General features: G+C 45.3%; 1 protein-coding gene across 4 annotated transcripts in view; it reads right to left on the bottom strand.

Moving 5' to 3' along the window:
* The window catches only part of CEP164 (centrosomal protein 164), a 393,961-nt gene that overhangs the window by 43,581 nt on the left and 325,974 nt on the right, over positions 1-24,406 (bottom strand). For all 4 annotated transcript variants that reach the window (XM_069224719.1, XM_069224720.1, XM_069224717.1 and 1 more), the window contains one exon: positions 13,922-14,048. In XM_069224719.1, coding sequence (XP_069080820.1) covers positions 13,922-14,048 — 127 coding nt within the window. The remainder of the gene's footprint in view (positions 1-13,921; positions 14,049-24,406) is intronic.

Below are 24,406 nucleotides of genomic sequence, written 5' to 3'. Positions count from 1 at the left end.
TTACCCTACAAAGACGACGAAATCTTTGGCCCCTCACCCGCCTCCTGGCGAAAAAGGGATCAAATATAAGTGGGGTCAACCTTTCTGCATCACCTGTGTGTGGAACAATGAAACGCCCAGCCTGCGCACCATGAAGGAGGCACGTTTGTTGCTGGACGGAGAGGCAGTGGGTCCAGACGAGCCCACCTGCATCCGCCAAGACATCTCCCGGGCCCCATCGGCGCCGTTGGGAAAGACAGACAATCTGTAACCCAGCAGCCCAGGAGAGGAGCAGTGAGTGGTCCGCATTGCTCCAACAGAGGTAAAACACCTCTGACCCAGACAATGACTAAGGGGTGCCCCACCAGAAAGCAGTCTCTGCGCGTGGCCCGATCACGGGGGTGGGCCCGCAGTGCAACATGGAGGGGGGCTTCGGTTCACTTCGCCCCAGCAGCAGCCAATAGCCGTTGGTGGCGGAGCTCACCCCTGTATCCCTGACTTGATGAAGGATTTTGCCAATGACACATACCCCAACGCTACATCTCCTACGCAGGTTCCCAAGCAGGGAACCACATGGTTAAATTGATGTTTGGTTGATTTTATGTTTTCCTCACACATAGCTTACACCGGTATGGAGGGCACATGCTACCTACATATGCAGCAGGTCTCAGACAGGCCAGTGGGATGGGCACTAAGGCGAAGCGGACCAAGCAGCATGCCTATGGTTAAGGCCCTAAACTTAAACATCTGGGGTTTGAATGTTTCAGCTAAACGCCTGGTGCTCCTTTCTTTCCTAAGAGAATCACAATGTGATATCTGCCTCATCCAAGAGACGCACTTGCTTAGGGCTGACTGGAAGTTCTTGCTCTCTAAATGGTTTGACTGTGAGTATTTCACCTCAGGCCCTAAGAAAATGGCTGGGGTGGCGATCCTCTTGGCTACGCACTTTTCAGGGAAGGTTGTCCAAACTCAGTTTGAAATCACAGGCAGGGCACTCTCCTTGAGCATTGCCACACAAGGATATACATTCATACTAGCAAACATATATGCCTCTAACTCCCATCAGGAGGCATTTTTAAAGGAGGCTGTGGGGCAAATACTGACTACACCAGACAGGGACATTATGATTGGGGGTGACTTTAATCTGGTCTCACATGCAACAATGGACAGGTTTACGCAAAGGGGAGGCCAGGCGGGCACACACTCCCCTACATTTCGCCAATGGGTGTCGGAGGCGGGTCTGGTGGATGGCTGGCGACAACGCCATCCACTCAACTAGAGCTACTCATTCTTTTCTGCAGTTCACCAGTCCGATACTCTAATTGCCTATTTTCTTCTCTCCCACTATCTGAGCACAAAGATTACAGCAGCAGACATTGGGGTGACAGCTCTGTCGGACCACTTGCCCATCTCCATCATCTGTCGCTTGCCAGACCATCGGCACAACAACACTCCTGGTGCCTAAACTATACACTCCAGCGCCAGGACGAGACAATTTCGGAAATATCTTCAGCCACCACAGATTTTTCACAGACTAACAACCCAGATGTCCCAGTGGCCATACTATGGGACACAATGAAGGTGGTGCTCCGCGGCAGCTTTATTGCAAGAGCGGCCCGTCTGAACAGGGATAAGAGAGATAAGAGAGCTCGAATGGAGGCAGAGGTCAGGGACCTGAAGGAGGAACAGAGCGCAGCTAACAACCGCGCACAAACGGCTCAAAGCCCTGGACTTGGGCAAAGCAGAATTCGCTCTCCTGCGCTTAAAGCAGAAATTCTATGCAGGCGGCAACAAAGTAGGATGCTTATTAGCGCACCGGCTTCGCACTCAAACCCTTCGGTATCAGATAATGCAGGTAGAGGACTCCCAGGGCAATCGGGTAGTCTAAGACAAACACATAGCACAAGCTTTTGAGCACTTTTACACCACACTATACGCATCTGAGCATTTAGACCCCAGTCAAGCAGAATTCGGTCTGGTTCAGCTGCCACTGAACTGCCTTTCCGATCTCAAATCAGCAGCTCTAGAGAAAGATATTGGCATCAACGAGGTGCTGCAGGACATACAAAAGCTCACCTCCGATAAAGCACTGGGTCCTGATGGCTACACAGCAGACTTTTATAAGACCTTCGCTTCAGCCCTAACTCCAGTCTTAACTAGACTCTAACTCTTTTAGCGTTACCGGCACACTCACAGACTCCATGCTACAAGCTACCATTATAGTCATCCCCAAACCAGGCAAGGACCCTGCCTTGTGTTCATCCTACTGGCCTATCTCATTAATAAAAGTAGATGGCAAGATCTATACCGGAATTCTGGCGGCCCGGCTTGGCCCACATATGCAGCACCTGGTTGACCCAGACCAAGCAGGGGTTATACCAGAACGTAACTGCAACAACAACACTAAACGGCTGTGTCACTTAATTGACAACGCCCACCGATCCCACAATCCTAGGGCACTCCTCTGTTGACCCACAGAAAGCGTTCAACAGAGTTCACTGGCCGTACTTACAACTGGTCCTCACTAAAATGGGCCTTGGGTCGAGATTCTGCCGATGGGTGTGGACCAGTTACAAGCAACCAAGAGCAGTGGTCTGCGTAAATGGCACTTTATTCCCCCGCCCCTTTGCTATCAATAGGGGAACCCGACAGGGTTGCCTGCTGTCACCGCTATTATTCACCCTCTATATGGAGCCTTTCGCAGAGTGGATGCGACTCAACTATAGCATTAAGGGCCTGAGGCAGGGGGCAGAGAGCACAAAGCTTGCACTTTATGCTGATGATATGATGCTCGTGCTGACGGACCTCCAGTCTCCCTGCTCCCACTTATGGAAGAATTGGAAAGGTTTGAGGGTACCTCGGGATTTTAACTGTGCAAAATCCAATATCGTTAACATTACTCTGCCCAAAGTAGACCAGGGCCCTCTGGAGTACCGCTTCCCCTTTACATGGGTGCCTTCAAGGAGTAACTTGTCTGGGACTTCAAATACTTCCAACCTTGGGCCGCACGACAGACAGCAACTACACAAGGCTCTTGCAAGGGCCCAAGGTAGACTTAGTGTCCTGGAGGAGGCACCTGCTCTCGTGGCTGGGTTGACTGGCTGAAGTTAAGATGTCACTGCTCCCAAAGCAGCTCTATGTCAAGCAGACCCTGCTGCTGCAGCCTCCCTCCTCTATTCTTGTTAAAATGCAACAGCTCATCAATGATTTTATCTGGGGGTGGTAAAAAGGCACAGATTGTGAGAAAGAATGCCTATCTGGCTCCTGAAGAGGGTGGACTGGGCATTCCATGCTTAAAGAAATACTATCAGGCTGCCTAACTGCGGTATACGGTGTAATGGGTCAGACTTCGCACGGAGAAGCATTGGTGCTTCATCGTCCAAGCAGTGGCAAGCATCTACATATGGAAAGTACCCTGGTTACCTAAGCCTAATAGGTGGCCCGGCATCTACAATTAACCTTTCCTGTGAGCCACCATGGGAGTCTGGGATGCAGTTCAGACCCGTCATAATCTATCTTCTTCATCTCGCCCATGACTCCCTGTATAGGTAATCCAGAGTTTCCCCCAGCAGGCCATGGTGCCTCCTTTGTCACTTGGCGAGTTGCAAGAGGCTGGGAGATGTCTTTGATATGGAGGGCATCATGGATTTTCTGCAACTTCAAGCTTATTACAGCCTCCCCTCCAATGGTCGGTGGCAATATTAGGCATTGGCTACTGAGCCTCCCTTTGACCCGTTTTGAATAGTGGCTGTTTACCCACTCAGCTGACAAGCTCATATACTCTTAGATATCTATAAATTTCTTAGTACTCCCATAGAACCCTGCAAGTCCCGACGCAGAAACGCTGAGAACTTAAGTGCGAGCGTCCATTCACTGACAAGGAATGGAAGGACATTGGGAGCAGAGCATATAGCTCGGCAACCAGTGTGATGGGAAAAGAAATGTTGATTAAAATAGTCCCCTATTGCCACTACACGCCAGCTAGAGTAGCCAAGTGGAAGAACATTGAGGGGCTATGCTGGAGACACTGCGGACAACCGGGCACCCTTGTGCATGTGTTGTGGCATTGCTCCAAAATTCGAACCTTTTGGGATGAGGTATTGGTTGACATTAATAAAATCTGGAATACGGACCTACCCTAATTCCCTAGCTACATTCACCTGGGCCTACCGAATCCACTCACATACCCCTTACAATCGCCGAGGGGACGGGCAATAACACTTGCACTGGGAGGGGCAAAACAAGTCATACTGGCATGCTGGGGCACAGACCAAACACCAACTCACCTGAATTGGCTCTACAAATTGTGGAACCTCCTGGGTATGGAACAGTAAACTGCTAGTGTGATGCAAGCCACTGTTTGAGAAAGCATGGGGAGACTGTGTGCGTTTTCTGTCCAATGAGTTTAGAGAACTCACATGCCTCACCTACTTTGGGTCTCACATGAACACTACACACCAACTCCTGATTTAGAGTGGTGGCACCCGCCACAGCCCTTTTTCACATCCTAAGGATAGAGGATAACGACTATGAGAATTAGTGAGGTTGTTTATTGTTCTCTTCCCTGTTCCCAGGGTCTGAACCCGTTTCTTTCCCTGTATCTCACTCCCTTTGTCTGATATGTGTTTTATCCCACCAGCCATTGGATGTAGGTGGACGTATGTTGTATTCCCTTGTTATATTAATAAACAGTTTTAAACCAGAAAAAAGACTGGGGGGGCGTGGGAACATGCGAGTCAAATCTTTCATGAAACGCATGCTAACAGAAACACAGAACACAGAAAGCCTAAAAGGGCTGACCGATAGCTTTCAATGGTCCACCACAAGACCTCAGTAGGCAAAACAAAAGATCAAACATAAGAACATTCAAATGTCTCGCTTGAATGGGGTCAGTGTCTCAGACCCACTCAAGGCAATACATTTTCCCAGCATAGACAGACTTTGTGGAAGGGCGTCTGGCAGCAAGGATGACATCTCCCACCTCGGCCAGAAAATGCAACGCATTCAATGGCTGCCACTCAATCTCCAATCATGGAGGTGTAGGTTGTGAAGACTCAGATGCAAGATCCTGCCTTGCTGCTGAGAAATGAGGTCCGTCCCGAGGTGGTAACCTGATTGAAGAAAAAATGCTCATGCTCCAGAGCTCTGGGTGCCACAGCCTCTTGGCATAATCTAGGGCAATTACCTTCCATCTGGTCTGCGCTACACTTCCTCACATATAAAATTGTTGACACTGCATATTCTTAAAGGTGGTCATATATCTAGCCCAGGTGAACCAGACTGGTCGAAGATGCCACTTGCCATCTTTGGGTGGAGACGCCAGTCATGATGATCAGCCAGTCTACGTCTAGTTGGCTCATCTCCTCTGGCATTTAGAGGGCCTGTCAGATGTTTGGCTCCCAGATAAAAGTTTGGACGGCACAGACACTTCCATAAGCGTAGAGCCTCTCAGAATATGATCCAACTCCACGCAGCTTGTGGCAATGCTCCAAAGAAGTAATGTCGTTCATTAGGACCTGCACCTGGCTCTCCTTGGTGGATAGTAAGAATGTTTTCAACGCCGGACACACTGCCTGATGCTCCAAAAGTCTGATGTGGAGCTGGCTCTCTGCTAGAGACCAGAGGCCTGAGAGCTCCACTTCTCGCCGGTGACCCCCACCTTCCCTCCCATCCCAGTAAAGACACATCCGTCACAACCGTGATGTCTGGGTGTGAAAGGAAGATCTGAACAGTTGCATGCAACATCTGAAAGGTCAGGGAGAACTTGGGATTCAAACCTTAAGCGGGTAAGCAGCTTCCATGTTTATGCAGGTGCAGCACAAGGAGATGTGTAGTCTCTGCCTGTACTCTTAAGAACTGACTTGGATTGGTTCTCTTTTTATGTGTCCTTCTCAGGCTGACTTTCTGACTCTGCATTAGTGTAGGGTGATACTCCTCACAGCAGGGCTATCTCCAATTTAAAGCAACCACAATAGAGGCAGAAAGAGTTGCAACCATTCTGCACATGGCTAGCAACAGCCTAACCAAAAGGGATCAGGAAGAGATACAAAAGGTCGGCCTCCTCCAGATGGGCCCTTCTCACTTTAAAAAATATAAACTGCAGTCCGACCCTTAACCCTCACTATTATCCATAGTGCTCAATAAGACTAATTAGAAGTCCTCTGCAACAAAAGGACCTAATCAAATAAAATACAAATATAAGATAGCGCATAGCACTCTGAACAATTTATAAGAATCACCTGTGTGACATGACATCTCAAGCTGGGAAGGAAATGCCATATTCTGCCTCCTACCGGCCAGGCATGGACTATGAAAGTGTGCTAAAACAGCTTGACAGCCACTGCAGCGGAGGAGGAAGAGTGGGAGGATTGCTGCTTCTGCTGGTGTGAACAGTTACGGCTAATGCCATGCCCTCAGTTTCAAAAGGGCTGGACCATTTGCTGCAGTTCAGGTTGGAAATGCTAGCGATATCTGTGAGCTAGCCTACTGGAGTAGCCCCTAGACTTTCTGTATCGATGTGGCAAAGGCATGGTATACCTGTTGAGCACAATACATTAGTGCTAGGACATTTGGGAGAACATACTCATCGCATCCTGGCATTTTTTTATTGTTTGATACAAAGAAGCCCTGAAATCCTTGGTGACAGAGAGCAAGACCTTGCTGGCCATCTCCCATAACATTCCCAGCTGACAAAGTGCCTTAATAGACCTGAGGGCTAAACCACCTAAATAAAACATGTGCTTTTCAAAGTCATCAGTTCTTTTTGGTTTTTATCCAGAGGACTGGTTAGAAAAGATTTCTAGCTGACCTTACTTGTTGATGCCTGAATGTAGGAGGCTGGCCTGGCTTATAGTGGGTACCTTGTGGTACTTACACCTTGTGCCAGGTCCAGTTATCCCTTATTAGTAGAATAGAGGTGTTTCTAGCAGCTTAGGCTGTTAGAGGTAGATATGGCAAAGAAGCTTAGGCTAAACTAGGAGACATGCAAAGCACCTACTATACTACTTATATCATATAGCACAATATCATAAGAAAATACAATACTCAATTACTAAAGGTACTTTATTTTAGTGACAATATGGCAAAAGTATCTCAGAGGATACCCTCACTCAGAAGGTAAGTAATATACACAAATTATATGTACACAAACCCAAAACAGGTAAGTAACAGTAAGATAAGTAGTGCAAACAATGTAGAATCACAATAGGATGCAACAGGTAGACACAGGTCTAGGGGCAACACAAACCATATACTCCAAAAGTGGAATGCGAATCACGAATGGACCCCAGGCCTATGGGAGGTTGTAGAGGGTCGCTGGGACTGTAAGAAAACAGTAGAGGTGTCCAAGATACCCCAGCCCAAGACCCTGAAAAGTAGGAGTAAAGTTACCCTACTACCCCAGAAAGACAGAATAATCATGATAGGGGATTCTGCAAGAACCACAGGCACCAGCAAAACACTGAAGACGGATTCCTGGACCTGAGGACCTGTAAAGGAAGGGGACCAAGTCCAAGAGTCACGCAAGTGTCCGGGGGGAGTGGCTGGGGGGAGGGCGGCAGGAGCCCACAATACCCCAGATGAAGGTGCAAAAGGGCTGCCTCCGGGTGGAAGAAGCCAAAGATTCTGCAACAATGGAAGGTGCCAGGAACTTCCCCTTTGGTGAGAAGATGTCCCACGGCGTGCTGAAGGATGCAGAAGTATTCCCACGCAGAAATACCGCAAACAAGCCTTGCTATCTGCAAGAGTCGCAGTTGAGGATTTTGGGTGCTGTTGGGGACCAGGAAGGACCAGGATGTCACCCCTTGGAGGAGGAGACAGAGGGGCGCTCAGCAACTCAGAGAGCCCCCGAAGAAGCAGGCAGCACCCGCAGAAGTACCGGAACATGCACTTAGAAGATCTGAGGACAGTGGTCGACTCAGAGTCACAAAGGAGGGTCCCACGACGTCAGAGTCCAACTCAGTGAGTTGAGCAATGCAGGACGGAGTGCTGGGGACCCAGGCTAGGCTGTGCACAAAGGAATCCACGGAAAAGTGCACAGAAGCCGGAGCAGCGGCAGATCAGGCAGTACACAGGATTACTGTCTGGCGTGGGGAGGCAAGGACTACCCTCCACCAAATTTGGACAGAAGGGCCACTGGACTGTGGGAGACACTTGGACCCAGCTCCTGTGTTCCAGGGACTATGCTCGTCAGGATGAGAGGGGTCCCAGAGGACCGGTGCTGCAGACGTTTGGTGCCTGCATTGTCAGGGGGAAGATTCCGTCGACCCACAGGAGATTTCTTCTTGGCTTACAGTGCAGGGTGAAGGCAGACAGCCGTCAGAGCATGCACCACCAGGAAACAGTTGAGAAAGCCGGCAGGATGAGGCGCTACAATGTTGCTGGTAGTTGTCTTGCTACTTTGGTGCGGTTTTGCAGGCGTCCTGGAGCAGTCAGCGGTCGATCCTTGGCAGAAGTGGAAGAGGGAAGTACAGAGGAACTCTGGTGAGCTCTTGCATTCGTTATCTGAGGAACAGCCCAGAGGAGAGACCCTAAATAGCCAGAAAAGGAGGTTTGGCTACTGAGAAAGGAGGCTTGGCTACTGAAAGAGGTAAGCACCTATCAGGAGGGGTCTCTGACGTCACCTGCTGGCACTGGCCACTCAGAGCTGTCAATTGTGCCCCAACACCTCTGAATCCAAGATGGCAGAGGTCTGGGACACACTGGAGGAGCTCTGGGCACCTCTCCTGGGAGGTACTGGTCAGGGGAGTGGACACTCCCCTTTCCTTTGTCCAGTTTTGCGCCAGAGCAGGGCTGGGGGATCCCTGAACTGGTGTAGACTGGCTTATGCAGAGATGGGCACCATCTGTGCCCATCAAAGCATTTCCAGAGGCTGGGGGAGGCTACTCCTCCCCAGCCCTTCACACCTATTTCCAAAGGGAGAGGGTGTAACACCCTCTCTCAGAGGAAATCCTTTGTTCTGCCTTCCTGGGACTGGGCTGCCCAGGCCCCTGGGGGGCAGAAACCTGTCTGAGGGGTTGGCAGCAGCAGCAGCTGCAGTGGAGACCCCGGAAAGGCAGTTTGGCAGTACCCGGGTTCTGTGCTAGAGACCCGGGGATGCATGGAATTGTCCCCCCAATACAAGAATGGTATTGGGGGTGACAATTCCATGATCCTAGACATATTACATGGCCATGTTCGGAGTTACCATTGTGACGCCACATATAGGTAGTGACCTATATGTAGTGCACGCGTGTAATGGTGTCCCCGCACTCACAAAGTCCGGGGAATTTGCCCTGAACAATGTGGAGGCACCTTGGCTAGTGCCAGGGTGCCCACACACTAAGTAACTTGGCACCTAACCTTCACCAAGTGAGGGTTAGACATATAGGTGACTTATAAGTTACTTATGTGCAGTGAAAATGGCTGTGAAATAACGTGGACGTTATTTCACTCAGGCTGCAGTGGCAGTCCTGTGTAAGAATTGTCTGAGCTCCCTATGGGTGGCAAAAGAAATGCTGCAGCCCATAGGGATCTCCTGGAACCCCAATACCGTGGGTACCTAGGTACCATATACAAGGGAATTATAAGGGTGTTCCAGTGTGCCAATGAGAATTGGTAAAATTTTAGAAAGCAGAGAGAGAATAAACACTGAGGTTCTGGTTGGCAGAGCCTCAGTGATACAGTTAGGCACCACACAGGGAACACATATAGGCCACAAACCTATGAGCACTGGGGTCCAGGCTAGCAGGATCCCAGTGACACATATCAAACACACTGACAACATAGGGTTTTCACTATGAGCACTGGGCCCTGGCTAGCAGGTTCCCAGTGAGACAGTAAAAACACCCTGACATATACTCACAAACAGGCCAAAAGTGGGGGAAACAAGGCTAGAAAGAGGCTACCTTCCTAAACTGAACAATTACACTTTTCGGATGTATGCTGTTTGCATACGAAGTCTACATCACCTGGAGCAAGCATGGCTTGAACGAAATTGCCATAAGAGCATAAGGACTGCATTGAAAGGCAGTAATGGCTTAGAAGAATCCAGCTATGGCTGAAGGATCTCAGTCAATACATTTGTCTTTGCTTAAATAGTGGGCCAGTGCATTTACCAATGGAAACAGAGCATTTTCTTCTGTTGGTGGCATAGATAGCATTTTAGCAGGAGACGTGCCTAGCACACTGGCATTTTGGAGGTCACAAGATATGGCAGCATACGTATAATAAGGGGGAAGCAAGTTGATGCCCTCCCCATCATAAACAGTGTCCTAAGAGATGCAAGGTGAGTCCTGAACTGGTTTAGAATCTAAAGAATATCTCAAGCGCTTGTAACATGGGTACTCCCAATTTTTTTTTAGGGGGCCAAAAGGTTCTGACTTGTGGTTTGACTGAGGGCCGCATTGACGCCAGCAAAATGGCAGTCAGGGTAGGGGCTGGGGCAAAGGATTAAGGCGGGCATAGGGGAAGCAAAGCTTGTACATCTAAAGGCGGAAATGCACACAAATCAGAAAAACCTGGGATCAATCTTGGCTTCCCCACTTGGCCAAATTGTGTGATCCTAGGCAATTATATTATTTAACTTTCCAACCTTTTGTTTCATTATCACATAAAAGAGGTCCTCCAAAACAAGGATTTCAGAATGCGCACTGTACAAAAACTTTTCTTGTGTTTTGTTTAAGAAACTTAAATGTTGTCCATGTGTAATAGCAACCCAGGCCAATCAGCGGTCTATGTAGCATATTGGCCTCTTAGTTCAAGATTTGCATTGTTGACAGGATGGGAGGGGAGAAACACGAATACATCTACATACATGTTTTCAAAAATTACTTAAAAAATACTTCTCAAGGTACTGATACGATCTGATGTATTAAGGTAAAACACTTTTTCATGTTAATGAAATGCATATTTTGAAGAAACGTTATCATACTTTTACATGTTTGTTGAAGAGGTCTTTAAAAATTAAAGTGTTCCTAGAGTAAAATGGTGCAAGACACCTTTTTTACTGTCTTTCTTTAACTTCAGTCAACCTGTAAATAAATGCTTCATTTAACATATTTTTCAATATTAGTGCTAAGTCAAAAAAACAGCACCTCAGGGCTGCTGCTGACCAAGGGGCCGAATTTAAAGGTCAGGAGAGCCGCATGTGCCCCCGGGCAATGCTAAGAGTATCACTGATCTGTAGTATTGGCATTGTGGCAGGGTCTTGGATTAGAGAAAGGCTGCCTTTGTGACCTGGTAGAACAACATATACCTGGAGCGGGCTGATGTCAGTTCTGGGTCAGGGACCATAATCAGGATTGGATATTCAGCCGGGACCAGCGCACTCATCACCAATGTAGAAGGAATTAATGAGGACCCTGATACTGGTGTAAAGGGCAAGCCTACAGTTAGATCGGGCCTGATAGTCTGCCCCAGTGGAAGTTGTGGGGGAGGGGTCACTGGAAAGTCGCACCAAAACACCTAGAGGCACACAGGAGCACTGCTATGAAAACCTCCAAATCCAGTGTGGTGCCTGGGGATTTTCTTCAAGTGAGGAATCTGGGTTTAGATGTATCCATCAGAATCGATACATACTGGGAGAGGGGTGTGGAATTCCTATAGCCTGACACCCAGGAAATATTGTTTGGGGTCAAGGACAACAAGTTTTCATTTTTAGTTTGTCCTTGGGACACAACCATTTGCAGCACAAACCCTTTGGCTGCCAGTTTACATGGAATGAAACTGTCTGCAGTTGAGGTAATATTTGTGTCCCTATGTCAATGTTGTATTTATGGTTCATTAATGCTAAGCCTTTGCTGCACGCTCAAAATAAACGCTGTAAGATCACACTGCACTATTGACAGTGGTTCTAGAAAACAAATAAATACGTGCACACACTTAAAAGTTTCACAATATGAGGCTACGTATAATGCTCCTAGAATGCGCTCTGATTAGATGCAAATGTCTGCAGAAGCTTGTAAGCAAGATAGATGAATCTTTGCTTTCAAAATAAAATGTTCAGAAAAAAAATGCAAGTAGGAAAAAAACCTTTTGCTAAATTGCGGTGAAATGTTATGTACTATTTCTTTGAAGCATCATTTAGTAAAATGTGTTCATGCATGCTAGTATTTCATATATTCATAATGGAAAATCAGTGTAACCACTGTCAACAGGATGATGGGAAACATGGAAATGTACAAGCACTGGCAAAGCCAACCTGTTCCACATCGATGGTCAGTTTTTTGGTTTTGTCAATGCATGTCTTGTTTTGACATTACTTTATTATTGTGGGAGATGCCAGGCCCTCGCCTTTGTAACAAACATTGGTAAAAAGCAAAAAAGATTTGCTCTCAAAAAGCACACATTGCCACAGTAGTTCCTGTTACTGAACAAAACTACTTTGTGTGCTAACATGCTCTTTGTGGAAGATCAGAATGCTATGACTCACAGTAAAGCCAGCCGATAGAGGGGTGGAGAGAGAAACAGAATTTTAATAAAACCAATGGGGGAGATTTAGTAAACTATCATGTAGCGCAGCAGTCAGAAATGCTGCGCTATGTTGCATGACAGGGAGGGGGCAGGAGAGTGCCATATCTACAGAGGTATTGCTCTACCCTCCCCTCTCCCCAGTGGCAGTGTAGATTTTTTGCTACTGTGCACCACACACACATCTTTCTGCCGTAGTGCAAGGGTGTGTGTGAGAGTCTAGCACAGGTTTTGTACTGGGAGGGTTCCCTTCCAGTACAAAATACTATGTCTAGACAATATTTAAAACGTTTCCTACTTTGTAAGTGTGCTGCTCAGTGTGGCAAGCATGCAAAGTATGAAAAGAAAGGAGAAATTATAACATTTTTCTTTTTAACACCCGGTTTTAAAAGGTGTTATTTTTTGATGCAAGACCTTGACTCACATTTTTGGTAGATGGGGTTTTGCGTCAGAAATGGTGGGTAGTTGCAGGGGAATGCTCAAGTTAAGCCCCCTTGACGCTAAGTAAAGCAAAGCAGTGCTTTGTGTTACTTTTAGTAAATTTCCAGCGCAAAACTTGTTTTGCGCTGAAAAGTAAATAATAAAAAAAACATTTAGCAATGGATTGCGTCACTTTTATGACACAAAGCCAGTGCAAAATGTTAGTAAGTCACCCCCAAAATGTCTGGGTTAAAGCCAGACCTAATTAGGGACCCAAGTCTTAAAGAAAGTCACAAAAGGGCACCTATGGTGTATGTCTTTGCATTAGTGGCTTTCAGGAATTCAAAAGAATTTACAGAATTAGACCAGGAAAGCATACTGAGAGAAAATATTTTTGTGAACTATTTTTTTAGCACGTGAAAATATGCATGTGTAGATTTGCTCATGCGAAAATCTATTGAGAGTTTACAAGTTCACTTTCCCTCCAACCACATTTTTCGCAACCGTGGAATAACTTCTAATTCTGCCCTTGTGAGGAGAAAATTCCCACATTTTCTCAGTCTGGGAAAATATTAGAGAGGAGTTGGTGAGAAAGTCTTAAAACATTCAAGTTGGTAGGTTTGCTTAGACTCAAAGGCATTGCAGCCCTGGAACTACTGCTTACTGCTTCCTCCAGCCACAGTATGTAGATCTGCAGAAAGGTTGCAAAATAAGGAAATTGCTATAAAAGGGATTGAAATTCCTAGTATTCAAGACCTACTATGGTGTTTGCCCTGGCATAATCAGAGAGACTATTATCAGAGCTCTTACATGATGAGTGCCACCATAATTTGTTGCTGCACTACATAGCACAAAATGGGACAAGTAGATTTTTTTTACAGGACAAGTAGATTTATGAAGCAACTTGTCCCATGGAGAGGTAGATATTTTGTAAAATTCCACATCCCCGTTATGAAACAGGGAAGATTTAGATCCTGCAGCAGCAAGAGTATTTTACAGCCAGAAGAAGCTATGAGAAAATAAGGAGCACATGCCTTGGCTGAAAAGAACTGATCGATGTGTGATATTGCCTTACCTTAGGAGTCATCTTTCTCAGATCCTCTACCCTGAGCTCATTCTCAGAGAGGATAGACTGCTCTTTCTCCGCTGCAGACAGCTCTTTCAGAACTTCTTGCTTGTTTCTGATATCAGCTTCAAGGTCACTGTGGAACATAGAAATAAAAATGTATAAATGAGGCAAAGACACAACTGAATACGAACATCAACAATACCACATGTGTTCATGGTCGAAGTCTGTTACCAGAAACAGGAAAGTGTGGCTTTCCATGATTACACTGGATTTAGACCTGATGTGGCATCATGTGTGCAAACTGCTTCTGCAAATCAACTCTTGCATACCAAGAACACTGGCAGCTACTGCATAGGGTACTGGTGTGATCAGTTAAGACTTGGCACAGCAAATACCCAAAGAGACAGAAGAAGCCACTGGGGCCCAATAAAGCAAACACCAAACACCACCATGATTCAAGATAGTGAACACTGAAAGACATGCCACTACTGTAAATAATGACAATGACAAAATCTCCAGGAGATCCAATCCCTCCCTCTGGATTCCAACATAGTTCACTTAAAAAATCTAAAGACTCCTACCATGAACCAAAGTAGCAAATCCTGAAAGACACACCAACTACACCACAGAGAATGAATATGACACACCAAACCTCTCTAAAACCTACAAGGAGATCCCACATCTGAATTGTGATCTTGACAACAGCCAAAGACAACTGTTCTTTATCAAAGAGAACCAACAAGGAAACCATCCCAAAACTAGAGAACATAGACAGTCCCAGTAAATGAAAGTGACAAATTTCCAGAGAGAACTTAACTATACCAATGGGAGCCAATATGATAAACATGAAAGACAACCCAACCCACAGAAACACCACAGAGAATGAACACAGTAAACACTAAGAGTAAGTGTAAACTCAGCTAAGAGAATCAGCACAACAAACCTCTAAATGCAACCTAATTTTCTGCTGAGAATCAATATAAAAAAAACACTCAAGAGCAAATCTCTACCTGACTGAGAGCTAGCAGGACAAAAATCTGTGAGACCTCAAGAACACTATTTCAGTAGGGACCAGTAAGTAATCATCCCTTTTAGCTGCTGAAAAAAGTTTACTATTCGGGTGCCATGATGTATACAGGTCAATCTTTCTGAAACTGCCCAGAGCTATGAACTATTTTAGGTTCTGAAGGCCTAGATTCGGCCCAAGTCCTTTGGACCTCCCATCTACTGCAATTGTCTGCGCCTCTAGTAGTGTGTCAAGGCAGCCTTACTCTGGTAGTGTAAGGAATTCTGACAAACTGCGCAAGCCGCAAACCACAGTGGTGAAGCAAGGAGAGGGTTGGTGGAAGGAGGAGGGTCGGGTAAAGCAAAGACCTAGTGGTAGATGATGGTTAGTGGGAGCAGAGGGTCTTGGAAGTCATTTACCTGGTGAATGAGAAAGATAGTGAAAGGAAAGGGCTGATGGGAGTTGTAGGGCTAGTGGAAGGGAGCTTTAGTAGAAGCCTTTAGACTGGTGGAAGGGAAAGGCTGTTAAAGGGGGTGGTTGTGGAAGTCACAGCCTTGTGGAAGGCAAGGAATGGTGAAAGTAGAGGGCTTATAAAATTTGTAGGGCTGGTGGAGGTGAATTGGTGAAAGAAGAAAGCTGTGGAAGACTTTGGGCAAGTGAAAGTGAACGGATGATAGCATTAAAGGGCTTGTGGTAACCGAATGGCACACGCTTTTTACAATGAAGGCAAGAGTCCTTACATTCCGCACTGCAACTCCCCAGGCTCTCCGGGAGCAAAACAATGTCACACTTGCAGGGGAAGCCTAGTAACTAGATTGTATTAACACTGTGACAGCCACCCGTCCTCTTCAAGACATCAGAGTACCTTCCTGAAATTTTGGCAAAGGCAGAAAAGTGACTGGACTTAAATCAAAATGTAAAACAAAATGCATGTTTATAGTGGAAAAGGGACTAGAAATGGGATTCAGATTGTGATTTGAGCATTATAAATACTTGCCTGGATACATAAGACCAAAGTTTGAGGAAAAGTAGAGATGCTGCTTACAGTATCAGCAGCAGCTAGCTACTACTCTGTGGACAGTTAAATAAAGGCCAATGGTATATACTTTGGGAAAATTACACCCAAAATAAAATGGAAGGTCAATGAATACAATTTCTACTCCATGGGTTAAATGGCAGAGGCAAATTGAATCACTGTGCTACAATACCACTACCAAATATCAAGGTTGCAGCTGCTTTATCTGGGATGTCCATCTTGAACACAAGCACTTGTTCAGTAGAGCTGACTGCTACCCTGTCCTTCAAGGAAGTGGTTCACACATTAGCCCATGAAATCTAACATGTAAACATCAATTCAAGCCAAGATTATTGTCACACAGAGGCCTAAAGTGTTTGAGGGAAAGTGCAGGCACCCAGCTTTAGTACTCAAGAGTCAGAGGGTTGCCTCTTTTTTTTTTTTTACATCACACAGTAGTTTTACTTGTTCTACCACACAGTCAGTCGGTCCCACAAACCGATCACTCCAGTGAGGTGAAGGCAAAACACTAAACTTAGATATCGCTATCATCATACTGAAACCAAACGATCCCCACCCACGATCCTCGAGTGCATATGCTACAAAAGCATCAGTTATAAGATACACACCAATTTATGCAATACTAGGGACACATCCTAATTCTGTCTCATAAATAAAAAAAAAGTAAACACCCTGAAAGAGCTTTCAGACCTCTGTTTTTATTTTAACAAAGACTGCAAACGAAGAACACACGTTCCACTTCCATTATACAAATTCTAGCAGAAAACCTACTCCATAAACCAACAGGTTGACTGGCAGGTGGTGATCTTTGAAACAGGTGGCATGCAAATACTTGTCCTCACACTGAGCGAGAAAAGTCTGAACTGCTCTCTGAGGGTGGAGGGCCGTTCCTACAAATGATTCTGACACAATGTAAACCAATGTGGCATTGTGCAACATCGTTTTCTCAGGAATGTGGCTGACAAGCTGTGGGTTTTACAGTCAGGCCTGAAGGAGCCTTTTTGAAATATTCCAATTCTTCACAGTCAGCAGAACAAGCCAGACTCAGGGCAGGGATGTTTGCGAGTTTCTATTCCCATAAAAAATCCGAACAATTGTGACAAAACAGTGCATTCACATGCACAATTACAGACTACTAGAGACATATCAGTATGGTTTTTAACAATGGAAGATCTTTAGCCTATCAGTCCACTATCAACATTGGTTTGTAAACCAAGCAGTCTTAAGTACCTTTCAAGGATATTACTAAAACACTGCTGAGGCAGTGGCAATCAAAAGGTAACACATTGAAGATACACCACAAACACTTTTCTGCAGTCCCAATATGGGGCAAAAGATCAAAACTGAAAGGGCTAGCAAACACTAGGAATTTTGCATTCCAGCCAGATTACTTTTCATCAACATTCGATCCGCAAATAGCTAGCTATCACCTACTCTACAGCCAATCTCAGATTAGAAATAAACTTAACAGAGTTTCAAAATTACTTAAATCAATCGTGCCTTGTCCAAATTATACCTAGAAAAACAGTCTCTAATGAATTCAGGACCTTAAGTCCTTTGATCAGTGGGAGACATGCAGCCTTTTTCATTAACTATCATTTTATTTCTCTTATAAACAGGATAAAAAGGAATGTGCGAAAGATCTCACATGGCTCGCCATAACAGACATAATTGAACGCACTTGGCTCACTTCATTTTTTATAAATCCAAGATCCTTATCATATTAGCACAAATGAAAAAGTTGCCTTCTGTAATGCCCTTTCTGGTGGCTACTCTAACTGAAGAGTCATACCTTAAGAATATCCCCAGTTCAGCATTGTATATGGGGAACTTCTTTGCAATGCTACCACCTGCCGATATGGGGCCCCAAGTGACTCTACAATGGTGCTGTACCACCTCAGAAGTGACAAAGCAGAGCTGCATATTAATAAGGCCTATGTGTGCTAATTTCAGTTTCTTATACTTCTCCTTTAGTGTCCTCAAACGTGGAGTGCTACAAAGAACTGCAGGTGACAGTGTGCCAAAACCTAACCTTATTATGACATTAAGGAATCAACTTCACAAAAAGAGGAGGTGAGAGGCAGTGACAAAGCTGTGGCTAGGTTGTGAATACATTAGGAAGAGCCTTACCAATGGTTAGTAGCTTGTTCTTTTGATGGATATTGCTAACCATAGATTATTTACCATAAGAACATATAGCAACATAGTACTCATAAAGCTGGAAGGTCTGGGGAGAGGACCAAAAAGTCTTGTAGGACCGAGCAGGCAAAATGGCCCTCCTGTCAAACCTGGCTGTCAAGGAAGTAGTGTTTGCTGCACTTTTCCACCAATGCCCGCATCACAGCCTTGAAGATGTACAGAACTGGCACTTACCAATGAAGTCACTGGAGCCTAGACTTGGTGGAATGAGCACGAAGGACTTCAGAGGTTGCTTCTTGGGAAGATTTTAAATAAGAGGACTGTCATCCACACACCACCTTCTGTTTCTTTGCTCCAGAAAATCTTACAAAGAATTTGCCATCCACACCATGGTCTCTTGAATGTTCAATGTAAAAGCTCAATGCTCTACTAAGGTTGAACTGATGAAGTCTCACCTCCTCCTTCGAATGAGGAGGTGTAGTGCAAAACATTGGGAGAGTGATTGATTGTCCAACATTTAAATGTGTCACAGCTCTGTGCAAGAAGGCTATCCTGGTACTCAGAACTCACTTGTCTGGAAAGATGGTGGTGTATATCGGTTGCACCGAGAGTGCCTGCAGTAAACTTATGTGGCACACACAGATGATGGCAATCAGGAAGACTGTTTAGAGCATCAGTAGTTGGAGCGAGGAGCTGGGCATAAGCTCAAAAGGCATGCACATAGGAAAAATTTGCCCACTGCAAGGCTTTGCTGGGAGAATGATACAACCCATCAGAAAGTTCTACCTAGCACCGAGCATAGAGGGACTTTGTCAGAGTTTCAAGCTGCAAAGATAACAGACTATTAAGGATGGCACACTGTTGTCACTCCATCTCCATGCACTGAGGTATAGACTGTGGAAACTTGGGTGCAGGGTCATTATGTGTTGCTAAGATAGAAGATCTTCCTGAAGTGGTAATTGGATTGGAGGACAAACGTTCATGATAGGGAGCCTTTTCTATCTTTTCTAGATTTATCATTGTTATAACTAAAACTGTGCAAAAATACATGTTTAAATGAGCATCATACAGTAGAATTACTGGAAAAGAGACCTCAGCAGTAGTGAACATTCATTGGGTCAATTGTTTATTATAATCATTGGATGATAATTATATCTGGCAAAATTTACTAATGTAAATGATTGTTATAAAATAACTCTGGGACAGGGTGATGCCCACTCCCCACAGGGTGTAGTGATCCCAAGGGTAAGCAGCCCAGTGGCTGCTACTCTTCACTCCTCCTAACACCCCTAAATGAATATAAAAATCTGCATTATTTTTATATGGTGTTGGATTGCTTTATTCAGTGTGTGTCTCGCTTACTGACTGTGTGTGCGCAATAAATGTTTAACACTATCCTCTGATAAGCCTAACTGCTCACCCACACTACCACAAAAGAGATCTGTTAAGGTTATTACTTTAACCCTGTAAACCAATAAGGGTCGCCCTTGAACTATCTGCATAGTGCCCCCTTACACTGGTACACTACATAGATAGCCAGCTTCTTACACAGACCCTCTGTGCTCAGTCTGGGGCTATCAAAATGAGCCTGATCCCTCCTGAGAGAATTCAGAAACTGAGAGTGCAGAAACGGAGGAAGTAGCAGCAGAAATACATAAAGGAGACCAGTGTCTATAAGTGAATTGCATCTCCTAGGGATCCAAAAGGCAGAACCTCTAGAGCACAAGAGGCTGCACAGAGCATTCTCGGAGGTGGTAAAAAGAACTATCCAAGGCATGCTGTGAACTACATTTGTGTGCAGATATATCTCCCTGATGACAAAATGGCACCTGCTGAATAAGTCCGCTCTGGCATTTAAGTACAAAACAAGATGGCTGTCAGTCAAGAAAATCCCTTGACGGTCCAGACAGTGCCACAGCGTACATGAGCTTACACTGCTCTGTTTGTTGCAGTACAACATGGCCGACAATTTATCAGTCAGGACTTGCACCAGACTACTCTTGATGGAAGGCAGAAAAGCCTTGAGAGCTAACTTGATGGCACACAGTTCCAGAAGACTGTTATAGTGCTTCTACTACAGGGGAGACAAGAGGTCTTTGATCTCTATTTTAGTCCAGGTAGCAAGAGCTGTTTGGGGAGTCTATGGCCCTTTATACAGCAATGACTGAATTTCTTTGGCAAAGGTGAAGGCCTATGGTCTGAGGGAAACCAGGAGGCACCGTAGGAAGGACCGAAGGAAAGGGTGACAACCTTCACGATCTATTGGTCAGTGGTAACCGCACACGTTAGGCAGGTAGAATCATATTCTCCCCCCCACTGGCTGTGGTTGACTCTTAAAGAGGGAATCAGAGCAGCTTTGCTGCAGCAGCAGAAAAAGGTTAAAAGCAAGATGAGGTCTGACCTTGTTGATGGTGGCCCCATCTTCTGCCACAACCACACTTTCTGGATCTGCAAAAGCGCTGGACGGCCTGCTGGACAGGCAAAATGGCAGCCTCTGGTGATAAACTGAGCCACAAGAATAACTCTTGAACTTCTGTTATTGTTAATGATCTGGCTGGCAGAGAGAGCAAGCCCTAGATCTGGGCTATAGCACGTTTATATTTGTACCTCCCTAAAGCTAAATTCTTGTCATCAAACAGCGAAGGGCATGTACATTACGGATGTCAGTATGTACCCAAAAAAATCTGTGGCGTGCATGCAGGTGTGATGATGAGTCACTACACAAGTGGCCACAGCCTAAACTACACAATCTTTAGAGTCCAGTCTGGACCGCAAAATGTATTTGACCTGTCTGTGGTGAGCTTTTTGTGTGAAGGAGTTTAGAAACTTTTCAGTGAAGGTGGGCAGGATCTTGCTTCACATGTATCAAAGGGCATAAGTGTATCTGCCCAGATGGCAAACTACAATGTGAGCAAACAATGCCAAACTCAGGGGTGGAGAAAACCTTATTGCTAAGCGTGTTAGTTAGCTTCACTTCTCTATCAAATGGATCAGTATGGAAGGCATTTGGGCTGGCTTTGCTGGCCCACAAGACTTTTGAGTGCTGGGGGCTTAGTACAGAAGGCTGGACCGCTGGAAGCAGGCCTATGATTTATAGAGATAGAAAGACTCACCAGCAGTGCCAAGCAAAGCTTCAACACCACCTTAAAGTCTATCATGGCCTTATTATAAGGCACCAGGGGATCAGAAATTAAAAGGCTGAGCTGCAAAATTTCATTAAGATTAGCCGTAGTTTACACTGTGGGTAACTGCAGTTTCAACAACCTCCACTGCCCTAACTACTATATCAGCAAAGAAGGTGCTCTCCTCAGTAGAAGGTCCAAATAGCAGGTCCAGTTGCATCTCTGGTGAAGTGTCCAGACCACTAGGATTTTGGAGGATTAAATATAATCCATTATCAGTGTAGTAAGGTTCAGCAAATTGTTCTCCTCCTCTTCCTCCTCAACCTCATCATCCTAGTCATGTAGAATGTTCAGCAAGGTTTGTACGGGGTCAGAGTCTGAACCAAATCAGGCCTCAGAGCACTGAACAATCTGGCACTGAGTCAGACACCACTGGCATTGCCTTAGTAATTATGTAGCCAAACTCAGATCAGTATCAGGGCTGGACTGGAAACCCAGCCCCCATGGGGTACATAGCAAGCAAGCCTGACCACAACAATAGGCTTTGGGGATGGGGTCTTCCCACAAGAAATTTTGGGTAAAACAATGGCAAAAAGGATGCATTCTACAACACGTTTCATTATATATTCAATTGCATTGGCTTTTAAAGTATAGTAAATGAAGGTCTTATAGTGCATCATGCTATGGCAATCTTTATTGGGACTCTTCAATGATTCCCTCACCATCACCCTCTAACAGTGCCTCTCATATCTCCATAGCCCCTCTCTCACATGTATTTAATTTGTTTTATAGTGCCTGTCGTGCCAGCATAGAGTGTTGGAGCACTTTACATCATACATGCATACATACAGAGAAAAAGAACCATATGTGTGTAAATCAGTGTACAGAAAATGTTATATAAAACCGAGGTGTAGGGTTCATATGCCATCCATGATGGAAGGCATTTTTTAAGAGTCCTTGGTCAGGGGAAGCTTAAACTCGAGATTCAGAACTTAACACAGTGGTCAGAGTTGACTTTGCTAATAACAATTTATTTCTACCCAAACAAACCCTTTTTTAGCAAAATTAGGATTATCAAAGACTGGGAATAAAACAACTTTCTAACCTGTACCATACAGTTTGCATGCAGCTCTTTGATGGCAGTACATACTCACTGTACTAGATTATGATCGTAAATTATGAACTGCACATTAACAAAATAAATCTCTATGACAAAAGCAGTATTCCACTGAGTATGCACATAAATGATTATGTTACTTATCCTGTAAGCCTCTGTTTGTGGCATGTAGTGCTGTAGATTCACATGCTCTGCATACTCCTGCCATCTACTGTTGGGTCCGGATTGGTGCAAGTTGTTTTTCTTCGAAGTGTTCCGACTCACGAGATCGAGTGACTCCTCCTCTCAGTGATATTGTGCATGGTATTTACTCCTTTGTTAGATTGTTTTCCCGTAGGCAGGTGAGAAAGGAGTGGAAGGAAAGAAAGAGTAGGGAAAAAGATGTCCATGCACTGAATAAATACATTTATACAAGTCTAATGTAACTGCAATGGCCAGAGGCGTCTGGGGAGGACGCAAGTGAATCTACAGCACTAAATGCCACAAACAGATGCTTACAGGGTAAGTAACATAATTTGTTTGATGGCATGTGTGGCTGTAGAAACAGATGCTCTGCATAGACTGTAAAGCTGTGCCTCCATAAAGTGGAGGCTAGCCTATAGGAGTTGCAGTTGACTGAAAAAGTGTACAAGCACAGCCTGACATACATTAGCTTGCTGGTGTGATATGACATCCACACAGCAGTGTTTTGTGCATGTGTGTGGTGTAGACCAAGTAGCTGCCTTACAGATGCCAGATATGGGAATGCTACCCAGAAAAACCATAGTAGCACCCCTTTTCCTGGTACAGTGAGCTCTGGGGGAATGGGCAAAGGTCTTTTGGCTTTAACATAGCAAGTCTGTATGCATTTGACTATCCATCTAGCTATGCCTGATTTGGAAATGGGGTTGCCTGTGTGTGGTGGAGAAAAAGCCACAAGGAGTTGCTTGGTTTTTCTAAAGACTTTAGTTCTGTCAATGTAAAACATGAGTATTCTTTTAACGTCTAGTGTGTGAAGGGCTCTTTCCGCAACAGACTCAGGTTGCAGAAAGATGGAGGTTCAATGGACTGGTTTATGTGAAGCAGAGAAACCACTTTTGGTAGAAACGTAGGGCTAGTGTGAAGGACTACTTTATCACTATGGATCTAGAAGAAAGGCTCTTCCAAGGTTAATGCCTGGAGCTCACTGACACGGCTGAGGGAAGTGATGGCGACTAAGAAAGTCACTTTCTAGGTGAGGAATTAAAGTGGACATGAAATGAGTGGTTCAAATGGGGGACCCATGAGTCTGGTGAGCCCAATGTTAAGGTTCCACGATGGCGCAGGGTGTACCCTGGGTGGAATTACCCCTTTAAGGCTTCCATGAACGCCTTAATCACTGGTATTCTGATCAAGGAAACATGCTGTCTGTTCTGTAGGTACACAGCTATAGCTGCAAGTTTTAGCCAAATGGAAGTGCAGGCTAGATTTGCTTTGTAAACGAAGCAAATAATCTCTTGAACTGTAGCTTTCATGCGATCAGAATGTTTGGGTTGGCAGTAGCATACAAAACATTTCCATTTTGCCGCATAACAGGCTGTATTGGTGGGTCTATGGGATTCCATCAGAATGTCCATATATTCTGCAGGCAAGCCTAGGTAGCCAAACTCTATGACCTCAGGAGCCATATTGCAAGGTTGAGTGACTTTGGGTCTGGGTGTCTGATATGTCCTTGTTGAGTGAGAAAGTCAGCCTGTTGGGGAGCTTCTCGTGGGGGACTACTGAGAGATCCAGGAGTGTGGTGAACCAAGGCTGACGTGCCCAAGGGGAAGCCACAAGGATCATGATGAGAGATGTTTGCTTGATCCTCCGAACCAGAAATGGAATGAGAGGGAGAGGAAGAAAAGTGTAGACAAATATCCCTGACCTATTCATCCATAGAACGCTGCCCTTGGGTAGAGGGTGCGCAAACCTGGAGGCAAAGCTTGGGCATTTCGCGTTTTCTGCTGTTGTGAAAACGTCTATGTGAGGAGTTCCCCACTTTGCAAAGTATGACTGAAGGACTTGTGGGTGGAGTTCCCACTTGTGGACTTGTTACTGCATACTGCTGAAC

Source organism: Pleurodeles waltl, chromosome 3_1 (genome assembly GCF_031143425.1).
Source record: "Pleurodeles waltl isolate 20211129_DDA chromosome 3_1, aPleWal1.hap1.20221129, whole genome shotgun sequence".
Classification (NCBI taxonomy): domain Eukaryota; kingdom Metazoa; phylum Chordata; class Amphibia; order Caudata; family Salamandridae; genus Pleurodeles; species Pleurodeles waltl.
This window is presented reverse-complemented; position numbering and strand designations above follow the sequence as displayed.